A 12874-nucleotide genomic window follows, 5' to 3' on the forward strand; every position below is an offset into this window, starting at 1 on the left:
AAGACTTACATTCACAGGTCAATTTATTAGGCACACTTTTGTGATTTGTATACATTATTTTAAGTTTTCAATGTTTTCTTTCCTGTCTACCCAAAAAGGGGCAGACTGTTTGAAACACCTCAGTGTTTTGCAGTCCAGTTCATCTCTCACTAAGTATGAACTCAATACTCTAACACATAACTTAATTAACACCTGTAAGACCATGTCAGATGAACACCTAAAACATCTGAGGTATCAGAAAAGTAGACTTTATGCTAAAACTGTTGTACTGGATTGCACTACTACACTGAGTTTATGCAGATGACTAACCATCCAATGTTTTACTTTGTCAGAGTATGATCGTCATATTTATAATGAATTTATCCACAGTTTGATTTCATACTCTTCTTCAGCAAAACTGTTATCAATAAAATGTATGTGTGAGTCTGAGCCAACAGTAGAGCATTCAGACCACAGTTTAAAAGCTTATTTTAAGTATTTCTAATTCAGTATTTACGGCATACAAAAGTGTCAATTCCCTCCATGGTAACCTTTTTGAAATACTGGACTTATTTTACTGTCCTTTTTAAGATCATGTTAAACAAGAGTTGATTAGAATCAGTGTAAGCTGGTGAAACCGAAAACTTTCTGTAGTTTTTTCAGTCCTGGTGATAGATGACTTCAGTTGAGGTTCAAAGGCATGAACATTTTTGTTGCCTGTGGATGGGGCTGTGGGAGCTGTGGATGCTTTGTTTTCTCATTTTAAACCCCAAGTCCCTGCCCATCGGCCTGGCCTGCACAGGGGGGCAGACCTACCTGTAGCCTTGCGTAATGACAAAACTTGAAGTTAACACAATCAGTGACAGCCTAAACTAGCTGAATGTTTGCAACCACATCAACAAAAGACATTAAGCTATGTGTTGTTGGCGTGGGAGGAGAGTGGGTCAATCACTTTCATGTGCTGCATTGTTTTTCTTGGTTCAAATGTTTTAAAAGTTGACTTATTTATTTCCTGGCAAAATAAAGACAACTGTTATGACAGAGATTTCTGGTTATTTTCTTTCCTTTGCTTCCAGTCACTGTTGTTGCTGAAAGCAATAAATATGAGATACTAAACAGAAATGTGATTTGAATTATTGTTTTGTTTTTTTCAAATATCACCATGTGAAGCTGAGTTATAGAATTTATTAGCATCTTGAAATATGATGCAAATAGTTAGACACAAATAATTAATTCAGGTTTTGTATTTAATTTGGGTTTGAAAATGCAGTGAAGAGACACTTCTGTCTCATAATTGCTTCTTACACATCCTGTTGGTAAGTACATTCCTGACTGATACTGCTATGAAATTATTTCGCTTTTACCTAGTATATATAATCCAATATGAATTACCTTTTTTTTTATTTTTAGCTCAATATCAGTGCTTTGTTTCTTTTTTCTCTTTTGTTTTTTAATTTACAAACTAGAAGTTATCTATTTTGTCAGGGGACAACATAACCAAGGATATTTTACCAATATGATAAAAGATTTATATCAACAAATTTGCAGCTGTGTGATAACAGAGGGTTTAGAGATGCATAAAATTTGTTGGTCTTTATTTATGAATGTGGTGTTTGCCGAACAGAGAAAAAAAATGCCAACAATTCTGTCACCAGATAAAATTACAACCGTGTAATCAAAGAAATAAATGCAAAAGCAATTCAAAACTAAGAAAGGCAAACGTATTAAATACAGTTATGCGACACCAGTAACTTTTAAAGTCTGTACTAAACGGCATGTCACTTTGATTGGGTTTCATAGGTCAGTGAGGTTTGACTCCAACGAAAAACGTGTGGAAGCTACATGTGAGTGCCAAAAATAAAGGATTGTTCCTTTAAAAGACGCAAATCCCACCCTTTTTGGTCATGCAGGGGGTGGATATTATGTTTTACCGTTTTCCTTGCGGTGTTTGCTATTGGTTATAAAGTTCTGGGTCTTACTTAATTAAGATTATAAATATGCCCTTTAAATTATTCACTGTAAAAAATGCGTGTGTCCGTACACTTTCCTCAACATGGAAACGTTTATTTTGCATTACACCCCCAATAAAGCGGTGGTATCGTCCACTCCCCGGAAACGCCGGCGACAGCTAAAATCCCGGTGTGAGAGAAGCAAGTGGAACTGATTTGTCAGCCAGAGAATAGCTAACTGAAAAAAAAGTGAGTATTTGGAAGTATTTTAAGGACTTTATTTGGTGTCGACTATTAAAAAAAAATAACATTATCCTATACTTAATTTTAATTGGGTTCAGGTCGATTTGATGAGCCTATGACGTGTATGTTGACAAATCAGCTAACGTTAGCAGTGTAGCTATGACACCCGCTTCGCCAGCTAGCAAACAAAAGAAGTCCAATAGTAGCGAAAACTGAGCCTAAAAATGTAAAAACGTAACATTGTATGTGTATGTGTTGTTATTAAAGTTCCTTTTTATATTTAATTGACAACCAGTTGCGAGATCTCTCACGAAGTTGTAAGGTTAGTCACCCTAACCTCGTTAGCCGTTTCAGCTAGCATCAACGGAATAGTTCTGTAGCCGTTAAAACCTTCAGAGTGTTAAATTCAGTCCATTAATGTGACGACCTGTCGGCTCAATCTGTGTCTGTGACAGAAGATTCACCCGAATTAAGAGAACCCTTTAATCTCCACTGGTTGTCACTTCAAAATAAATCAAATATGGAAATATAGTCACTGTTGTTATAATTACCATATATTTGAAAAAGCCACCTCCCCTACTCGACGGTCCAGGTGAAAATATTTTTGGTGACGCAGTCCTTGGTTTCACTTAATACAGTTATATGACTGATATTCGTGCACCTAAAATTGAACCGACCAAATGCCTTGTATAATGCAGATCTTTCTGACCTATTTGACATATAAGTCTCAGCATGACTCAGATTATGCTATCGCTGACATTTGTAGAATTGCGAGTCATACTTGTGACAGCTGCTAGTACATTTCCCTTTTGAAAGGACAGCACACCAATCTTTGTCAAGTCTCCGATTGAAGGTCCTCTGTTGCTGGTTAATCTGTTTTATACAGCTCGATTCTGGTTACAAATCCTCTGGAATTACTGGATGTTGAAATAAAATTTTAAGTCAACATGTCTTAGCCTTTCATTTAAACGTTGTTGCACATGATTGGACACCTGTTCACAGATCCAACACCTTTTGGGATGATCGAAAATGTTGACTCAGTACTAATTGGTGAACTCCAGTAGCCTACTTGACTGTGTTTTGATCACAGACAACTGTGCTTGCTAAACAAACTCTGCCCCCCTTCTCTATCTATGTCAATGAGGCCACTGCTTTGGCACCAAGCGGATCCTAATATAAAGGACCCTGGAAAATAAAGGTCGTCAACAAAATTTGTTAATGTGTCAAAAAATGCAATCTAGGTTGACTAACCCAATCTGTGGGAGCACTTATTCTTATTCTCTGTAAATTTCTTAGTACTGTCAACCGTTTAAATCAAGCGGCATGACTACCTATGCACCCCCTTGTGTATTTAAATAATGTATTATTAACTTTTTTAATGACATTTTGCTTGTTTTGATTTGGTCTGCTCTTTGAAACAGGTTTCACAAATCTGTACAGTATCTGAAACGCTGGACAAGCTTGTAAGTACTTTTTAAAATTTTCAAATGTAGTACAGTAGGATAAAGCAGCCCAACATTTAGACAGTGATGCTGCTAAACTTTGCAGTAATATCACAACCTTAATCTCTCGCCTATAACTGGATTAAGGTTTATTGAAGTGGTTTGCAGGGAACTTTTTAACCTGAGTTTTTCGATTTTGTTTGTATTCTAGAATCATTTAGATTTGAATGGACAAGGCAGCCAGAAGTACACAGGTATGATCTGCACCCTGTACCTTTTAATTCTGAAACCGATTACTGATTTTAGGCTTATGTTGGCATCTAGAGGTGTTTGTGTAGGTCGCTGAAGATGTGGGATGTTATTTCATTAGCCCCTGCTAAGATAAATCTTTACATTAATCTTTTCCTATGTATAGCCCAGCTAGTGAAACCTATTAAAGGCTCAGTGATGCCCGTGAAGAAGAAAAGGAAGCTCCCTGAAGCAGATGATAATGAGCCCAAGTGTAAAATTACAAGGTAAACCAACGCAAACATTCACTAACACAATAACTTTGTATGCCTGTCCCCTCTGGTCATCGCTGCTCGTTGCATGAATGCTCACCCATTTTCACTGTTTTTATATCTTGCATCTCCATAAGATTTTGTTTTGCAGTATTGAACTCAATGTAGGCCCTTGTGTTGTGGTGGTTTGTAGCATGTTGATCAAACCTCTTAACAAGAAGCTAGTGCATTAGAGGGTCTTAGCTGGTGTGTACGACCACTGGCTGAACCCTGCAGTAGCCTGAAAAAGGGTTTTCTTTCACCTGGCAGTCGGCATACTGAGCCCCTCACCTTCACTTTTCCATCTACGGTATATTTTCTGTTTGTTGAGGGAATGTAAGTAGATAATTGTGGGTGTGAACATACAACTTTTGTTTTGTTTTTTAGTTTCACTCGACCTCAAATCCGTGGTGCCAGACCAATCACTGACAAGCTGTTCTCTGGTAAGAAGTGCATGGCCTGGTTTCACAATTACGCTGGCGCAGACAAGGTGGTCGGTCCAGAGGCCATGGAGAAGTTCTGTCAAGATATTGGTGTGGAACCAGAGAATGTAAGTCTTCCTGCCTCTTGTATTCACCCTATTCCTGACCTGGATCTGAATTTATTCAGCATCTGGCAAGAATCAGGCTTACTGCTATTATAGGACAAAAATCACCTCTACCACAGAGAAGAAGCTAGTAGAGTTATTTATGAAACTTTGCACAGACTTTTAAGTGTGGAGAGGACAGCTCCCTGGAGTGAGTGAGACTATTGTGTTGTACAACACTGAAAATGGAAAAGATGAACATGTTACAATTTTTCAGACAGTTGAGTTATTATTTGAGTTATTAGATCATGGTAAAAAAAATGTAGCCGACAGGAACCATAAGTAATGGACCCCTGATACTGTGATTTAGCATGGGTCAGTAAAGAGTCTCCAATTTTAATCTAGTTGAAGTAGATATATTAATACCTGCAAATGTGTTCTCCTATGACATTTATCATTAAAAGCACAGCAATACTAAGAACCTGAGTTTCATCAAGAAAGGGTCAAGAAGTTAATAATAATAAGTCTCATTCATCATCTAACAGACTGTATCTTACTGCATATTTGTCGTTACATTTTTACGTGTAATTATTGAGCTGTAACCTGTCAGGGACAAAAGCGGCAGCAACTGCAGATGAAATCCAAATGCAAGTAAGGATTAAGCTGATTGCCTCTGTTTCCTGCAGATTATCATGTTAGTTTTAGCCTGGCATCTAGAAGCAGCAAGTATGGGGTTCTTCACAAAAGACGAGTGGCTCAGGGGAATGACGTTATTACAGTAAGAACTTTTTATTTGATTATAACTTCCATTTTTTGTTGCTTAAAATAAGCAATAATCTCTAAGATTGTATTTATACCTTTTAGTCTGCTGACAACCAGGCTTCTGACTGCACGCTCTTTAGTGGTCAGTTGACCTGTTTAACTGTTGTGTGTGCTCGTTTTACATGTGATCCTTTGCCTACTTGCAGGTGTGACTGCACAGAGAGGTTACAGAGCAAATTGGATTACCTGCGCAGTGAGCTCAATGACTCTGTTGTCTTCAAAAACATTTATAGATATGCCTTTGATTTTGCCAGGGTGAGTTTGGTGTTTTGTTGTTTTTTGTTGATGAAAAAGTAACTGAACATCCCCTTACTTTTTGCTGATCTCCTGTGGTTTAAAATGAGTTAAGATTTGAATACACATTTTCTTAGGATAAGGACCAGAGGAGTTTGGACATGGACACGGCTAAATCAATGCTGGCCTTGCTGCTGGGGAGAACATGGCCTCTGTTCCCAGTCTTCCATCAGTTCCTTGAGGTAAATTGGGTGTTGTGAAAGAAATGGTTGTGTTGTATTAACAGCAAAACAAATGTTGGATGCCTGTCAGTACTTTTTTCATCACCCTGTATTTTTCTACTTTACTTCCCGACTGCCCCCACCCACTAATCTCTCTCACAGCAGTCCAAGTACAAAGGCATGAACAAGGACCAGTGGTATAACGTTCTGGAGTTCAGCAGGACCATAAACACAGACCTCAGTAACTACGATGAAGATGGCGCTTGTAAGTATACAAGAAAATCACTAACAACTTGGACTTAACAGCGGCTCCATGCTGAGGCTTTACTCGTACAAAAAAGGGAACAGCAAAATTATTTCACATCTCCTGGCAAAATAGGGGGTACTAGAAATTTAGTGACTTCGTGACTGGATTTATACTTCTGCATTAAGGTCACTTTGTTAGTTTATTATGCCAGTATGATTGAAGTTAGTGAAGACAAAAAAAATACACTGACTACAAGGAAGAGTCACAATTTCAGGAATATAACGAAGACAATCAGTTTTTCTGTGTCTCAAAGAGGATGAAATAATACAGACAAAGTTACTGTGGGGAGGTTAGTGTTGTGATTGTGACGTCAGCTCGTGAAAACATTCACTTATAAATTTACCTACTCCTAGTGACTCCTTCTCAGTTGGTTTGCTATCATTTGCTGTGCTGCTACTTTTACTAGTGTGACTGAAGAGAAATCTCTGTTGGTGGTCTTCTCACTCAGCAGAGCAAGGGTTATGTGACACTGCATGATGCAACACAGCTAAATGATAGCTTCCTTCATTTAGACTCTGGTTCTCTCCATTCCCTCAAAGGTCAGCACTGCCACGAGCGTTTAAGGACCTTACAAGAGTAAAAGGATTTCAAGACAGGCTCAAGTGCTGAAATAAATATACAAATGAAGTCATTCATCAGGCAGAAATACAGAGCATTTGCTGGTTTCTTCAAATGTGTCAACATAAAAACAAATCAATATGAAAACAAGGACCCACATTCATATTTACAGACTGTTTTATGCAAGGTTTAATTGCTGTCATTATAAATGAATGTAGTTATTATTGTTGTATATTAATCCACAAATGGTGATCATGTTCCACTGATCAGTATTAATGTTTTGTTTCCAGAATAAGAGAAACGTTAAGTTATTATTCATAAAGCTGCTCTGTGCACCTTGATTTCTCAGATTTAACAGCCTAAAAAAAGTGCAGATTTCACTGTATGTTAATATCATGTCTGGCCTTGTTGTGTCTTCAGGGCCAGTGCTGCTAGACGAGTTTGTGGAATGGCAGAAAGCTTGGCCAGGATCGTAGCAGACGACGTCCCTCACCAAAAACCAGACACGGGAAAGAAAAACAAAAACCACAAACACAGGAGGAATCTTTTTATCCTTTCAAAAACTGCAGTTTCAGATCTTACATGTATTTACAGACTTTAATAATTCACACGCACAAATAAGGACTACAGAATCATCCCTGTGGACTAACACATCCAAACAGAGATCGTCTCTCATCAGCCAACTGTGGTCAAGAGGCCTTTCTCTCACTGAGTAGACTTTTTATAGAGTTAATTTGGAGACATAAAGATGTGTGGGGACAAGCTCTTAAATATGAATAGAAAAGAAAGAGAGAGCTCTTGAATTTATGTTTTCTTGATAATTATTTTTTCCCATTTTGTGACTTATTTGTAGATGTTTTCACAGTAATAAAAAGAAAATGGAAGTATGACAATCTGCCTTTTAATAACTGGTACGACCTCTAGGTTTTATAAATAATAAATACACACGTATCACAGTCATATGTAATGCATGTATGCAACATGCATCCTTCAGAGTGAATTTGCTATGTCTGTTGTAGACATGGGTCCTTCCTTTGGGAGGGCAAAAGGCTTTTGAGTTTGAATGAGTCAGAAAGTTGCGCTCAGTGTGAAATAATAAAAACATTATTGATACACAAGGAAGAAAATGCAAGCTTATAAAGTTCTAGTGTCAATGTAAATACCAAAAAGGTATATTTATATAAAGATTTAATGGCTTCAATGATTCAGTGGTGGAGTACATTTAAAGTAGAGGTTATAGCCAGTTGATTGGAAGTTAAATCACAGCATTTAAAGATAAAAGTGTGATACAAATCCTACGGAAAAATCACATCCAACATTGTCTAAGTTTCATCACTCAGTACTTTCTGACTTGACTATGCTTCCTGTGGCTCTCAGCCCTCATTAGTCCCTGCAGGAGATGGAGTATCCTATAAAAGTCCTCTGACGTGTCACCATCTTGTCCACCCTCTGTAGTGTCTCTTATATCTCCATGTGAAAGTGTGGCCTGTCCTCTCTCTCCTCCCCCTCTGTCTCTCTTGTATCCAACGGCCCTGCTGAGGCAGTCGCCATAATGGCACTGAGACGTGTCAGTGAGAGGGAGCGCTGTTTGAGCCTGGGGGCGGGGCCTTGCTCCTCAGGGGCAGGGTCTGGAAGGTGTCCGTAGCGCTGACCGTCCTCGTCATACTGGTACAGGCGGATGACACGGCTGCGTCGGCCCCGGGAGAGCAGGGAGCCAGAAGGTTCTTCTTCTTCTTTGGTGCCATTTTTCATTGTGTCCTCTGGTGTTTCACGATCTGGCTCCTCATCTTTGCTGCTAATGCCTGTGTCTGCATCTTCCTCCCCCCTTTTGTTTTCTCTGTCATCTCCCTCTTTCTCCTCTCTCCATCCTTCCTCAACCTCAGACTTATCCTCTCTCCCTTTCTCCTCATCTCCCACCTCCTCCTCACTTCCTCTACTATCCTCTCCATCCCCCGTACTACTAATATCCAACACACCTGTCTCCTCCACCTCTTCCCCCTGTTTCCATTGCCTCCTCTCCTCTCTGCTCTCAATTCCATCTTTCTCTTCTTGAGCCTCGCTGCTCTCATCCTCTTCTGTTTTAGTTTGACTCTCTCCATCTTTTCCTGATGGGTAGAAATCACTGAACTCTCTTTCCACCTCTGCCTCCCCATCACATACATCATTATTTTCCTTCAGACTTTTTCGCTCCTCCTCCTCCACTTTCATGTAATCACATCCCTCCAGGTAGGCTGTGGCTTCCTGCTCTTCCTCACGTTTTTGCCTGTAGCTTCTCCTAGGTTTGACAGGGGGTGACGAGGTTGTCGATGAAATCGTCGACTCAGTGGTCACAAAATTCGCAGAGTCGTCGTCCAACACCTGTTCCATTTCAAAGGCTTGGTTGTTGTGCATGGGCGGGAGAGCTGTAATGAAGAATTCAGAGCCATGGTCCAGTGTCTCAGTTTGGCGATGTTGTTGCCGTAGTGATGTCAGCCTGGAAGTTACTGCCCCTAAACACCTGAAAGGAAAAGGTGCAGCAGGTTGTAAATATAGTTTACATATTATCTTCTAATAGTATCGATACCACCATAAAACTCTGATATCTAATTTCTTTTAATCTCATGATGCTTTTTCCCTCTCAATGCTTTTATTGGCAGTGAATGGATCTTGCCAAATGAGTGTTTAAAGAGGAGGCAACTTTGTTGTCTATATCATAAAGTATTGCTGCAGTAGAGAAGCAGTAGTGCCTTTCCAACTGAGATACATTGGTTGTTTCTCTTTCAGGCTTCCTTTTGTTTGCAAATTTGCAGACTAGCTGGTAAACATGCACCTGCTGATTTAAGAAATATTTAACAGCCCCCTCTGGCTGATAGTCTGTAAAGTTGTCTCATTTAGGCTGAAATCAAGTTCATGTGACAACCCTTGTAAAAAATCAAGAATAACCATGATTCCCACATCAGTGTGTCATAATTTACAATGTTCATTATAAAGTTATTTAAGTTGTAGGAATGCTACAACAACCGTCCCAACAGTTTTCTATCTTTTAGCCCGTTTAATAAAGAACTAAACCAAAGCTCACATAACCAACTTTGCTGCTGTAATGTATCGTTTTCTCCTGTTTAAGGCATCCATTGGTCTCAGTTTGATTCAGCAGAATATGAAAATTAAAATGTTTTTCTGTTATCTTTTCTATCACAGTGAAGATCAAGTATTTTCTAGTGCAACTCAAAAATAGAGTGTTGTTAGGTTTTGGGACTCTGATCCCTGGGCCCTGTACGCACCTGAGAACTTGAGTCCTGGTCAGAGCTCCAGCGCTGAAGCCCAGCACAAATGTCAGAAGCACTGATGCAGCCACAGCTCCTGCGAACTGCCCATCTGAAACACCTCCCTGCGTCTCCTCGTTAAGCCCAACATCCCTCCTGAACCTGAACGCACCACAGCTATGCTGCTTTTCATTGTCATGACCAACATGGAGCTCATATGGCCACAGCGTAGTTCCCTCTTTGTGCTGCAGGAGACAGTAGTACAGGCCGCTGTGGAGGAGGCTGGTGTTGGGGACCACCAGGCTCCCATCATGATGCATTAAGACAGGGCCCAGGTTACTCAGGAAACCTGGGGTCTCGAGGTCTCCAAAGGGGGTGTGCCAGTACTGGACCACACCTACACATGGAAGGAGAAGTAGCTACAGGTGAGGAGTTATAGATATATGCTGATGATGTACAAATGATTACAATGTTTTTCAGCTTTTTTTGGATGTAATTCTTTTGACGAGGGGGAGGTTATCATAATTTTACAGTATGTCACACCTATTATTTCTTAGTATTTCTCAGCAGAATGTGAATTAGGAACAACATCTTTCTGAATAATCATACATTGAAAAAGAGGAAAACTTTCCCAAGACTCCTTACACCTTGGAACAGAATCAATATACCAAGTGAAATAATCATATGAAAATAAGTACATTTAATTAAAATTGTTCAGGTGTGGAAGAATTGTATCGTCGTTCTTAATGTCGTTAAAAACATGTTAGCCTTTTCTACTGACCTGCATTCTTTCCATCCCCACAGTTTAAAGTCAGCGCTTTCTCAGGATGACCTATGACCCTGCAGGTTGGTGCCACTGTTAGAGGGCCGTGGCCAACAGCTGCGCTAACTAAATCTGCTGAGGCAGCCAGGAATGCTGTTAAAGTTAACCACCTGGTTAACATTTTGAACCTGCAAAGGAAATAAGAGTCAGATGTGTTTTTATGGACCAAGTGCAGAGGGTAACAGAAACTGTGTAATACTTGTGTTCAAGCATGCAAACTCCTCTCATATCATCCTCATTTCCACCGGCCAGCTGATCCAGATAACGCACACTATTTAAAACCCTCTGTACACTAGCTGGCCAAAACAACAGACAGACAGAATGAGAGACTGGCTGGTGAAGAAAGTTAATTGTTGCTGTTAAGCTGCTGGATCTGTAAGTAGATGATTTTCATCCGCTCTCAAGAGGCCAAAAAATCAACAATTGTAGCTGTTAGCGTCATAGAGAACTACATCATAAGATGCTGTACAAAAATATTGCACATTCTGTTGGATGGAATCAAATCTGTGGTTTAATATAAAAAGGTGTGTTGAAAATTTCAAATTCACCTTCACTTCAGTTGTTTATAATTTTTTGAAGATTTCAGCAGTGCTAAAGTAATAGACAATAATTTTGCTGAGTGTCTGTCATGTTCCATGTATGAGTCGCTGATATTTACCTGTGACAGCTGGTAATATTTCCTCTAAATGCAGCCAGGTTTTCCTTTTCGTGTGTGAGCTCACATTGTCTGATGGATGTGTTGGTGCGTCTCCTCTGGCAAAGTGTAAAGTGCAGTTTCTCACATGACACTGTGGATGTCGTCTCCTCTGATGATGTTAAAGATTAATAGCATCACTCAGAGAGCTGCAGTGTTTTATAAGAACACCTGCTGGCTGTACAACAATTCACAAAGTCAAGTTAAACTCTGCGAACAGTAAAACCTTTGGCATGCAGACAGCTTGATCACATTAATATGCTCTGCCCTCCTCTGTTAAAGCACTATTAAGTAATCTAGTATATTTCTTGTGCTCTACTGGCAACCAGTAGGAACTGCAAAAATATCTTTTTAAGTAATGCCAGACACATTCCAGGAGCAGCACATCCTGAAAAGCTGCTGTAAACGCTCAGCTGATGTGCTGCTTATGCTACAGCTGCAGTGTGCAAATCAACAGACAAGCTGTTTCACAGGCAGTCGTCATTTCTGAAGTTCCATAGGTGGAATGTAACCCGGCACATTTACTTAATCAGGGTACTGAAGTTCAGTTATCTAGTACTTATCCTGCATGTAGTGTATAGTTGGTGTTCCTTGTCACATTTAATTTTTCTGTGAGTTGTGATTAGCAGAGCTTGATTTCACATCTAAATCTAAACATGGGTTCACCAGGGACAACTGAGTATTTCAATCAGCTAATGACCAGGCCATTAGTTCATATATAGGCTTGTGCTAATGTAGAGTTTGTCAATCGATTTGCCCTTGATAGTTGGGGTTTGTAAATGGTAAATGGACTGTACTTATATAACGCTATTCTAGTCTTTGCAACGACATTCACTCATTCACGCACACGCATTCATACACTGAACTGTCAATCAGTTATCACATTCATACCCGTTGGCTATGCCACCGGCAGCAATTTGGGGTTCAGTGTATTGCCCATGAGGATCGAATCTCCGACCTCCGATTGAAAGACGACCATCTCTACCACTAAGCCACAGCCGCCTAGGTGTGATAAACTGTTTGAGCTTGTTGTACTGGCTTGGCAGACCACAGACAAATATGAGCCATAGGCCCCAACTGACATCCTGTTAAGCCTGCTGTTGCACTTTTAGTGTTATGCATCGTGCATATACTCTTCAGATATAGTGTTAAAAGGCAACTTGATGGTTACAACTTTGTATTTGTCCCAGACCCCCTAAAACCCACCAATAATCATCTGCTGAAATACCCTCTGCAGTTTTCTGTTTGACGAGTAATTTGATTAAAACACAAACTTCTATTGGAAATGGGCAATA

At 39.7% G+C, this 12874-nt stretch overlaps 1 protein-coding gene across 1 annotated transcript; it reads left to right on the top strand.

Annotated features, from left to right (window-relative positions):
- Positions 1–2102: 2102 nt before the first annotated feature.
- Positions 2103–7713, top strand: LOC138597073 (DCN1-like protein 5). The gene is made up of 10 exons (XM_069668602.1): positions 2103–2177; positions 3593–3634; positions 3825–3867; positions 4029–4128; positions 4540–4702; positions 5365–5456; positions 5647–5755; positions 5872–5976; positions 6118–6220; positions 7241–7713. Exons 4-10 carry the CDS (start codon positions 4061–4063, stop codon positions 7294–7296), a joined length of 696 nt encoding a protein of 231 aa, XP_069524703.1. The 5' UTR covers positions 2103–2177; positions 3593–3634; positions 3825–3867; positions 4029–4060; the 3' UTR covers positions 7297–7713.
- The last annotated feature ends 5161 nt before the right edge of the window (positions 7714–12874 follow it).

Source organism: Semicossyphus pulcher, unplaced genomic scaffold, assembly GCF_022749685.1.
Source record: "Semicossyphus pulcher isolate SPU_LCO1_2020_fin unplaced genomic scaffold, fSemPul1.0.p SCAF_19, whole genome shotgun sequence".
NCBI classification, from domain to species: Eukaryota; Metazoa; Chordata; class Actinopteri; order Labriformes; family Labridae; genus Semicossyphus; species Semicossyphus pulcher.

Bases quoted from the DNA above. Each gene is read 5' to 3' on its own strand.
- LOC138597073 (XM_069668602.1), top strand. From the start codon at position 4,061: ATGCCCGTGAAGAAGAAAAGGAAGCTCCCTGAAGCAGATGATAATGAG. The intron at 4,703-5,364 runs GTAAGTCTTCCT...TGTTTCCTGCAG, and splicing joins TTGGTGTGGAACCAGAGAAT to ATTATCATGTTAGTTTTAGC. The intron at 5,756-5,871 runs GTGAGTTTGGTG...ACATTTTCTTAG, and splicing joins ATGCCTTTGATTTTGCCAGG to GATAAGGACCAGAGGAGTTT.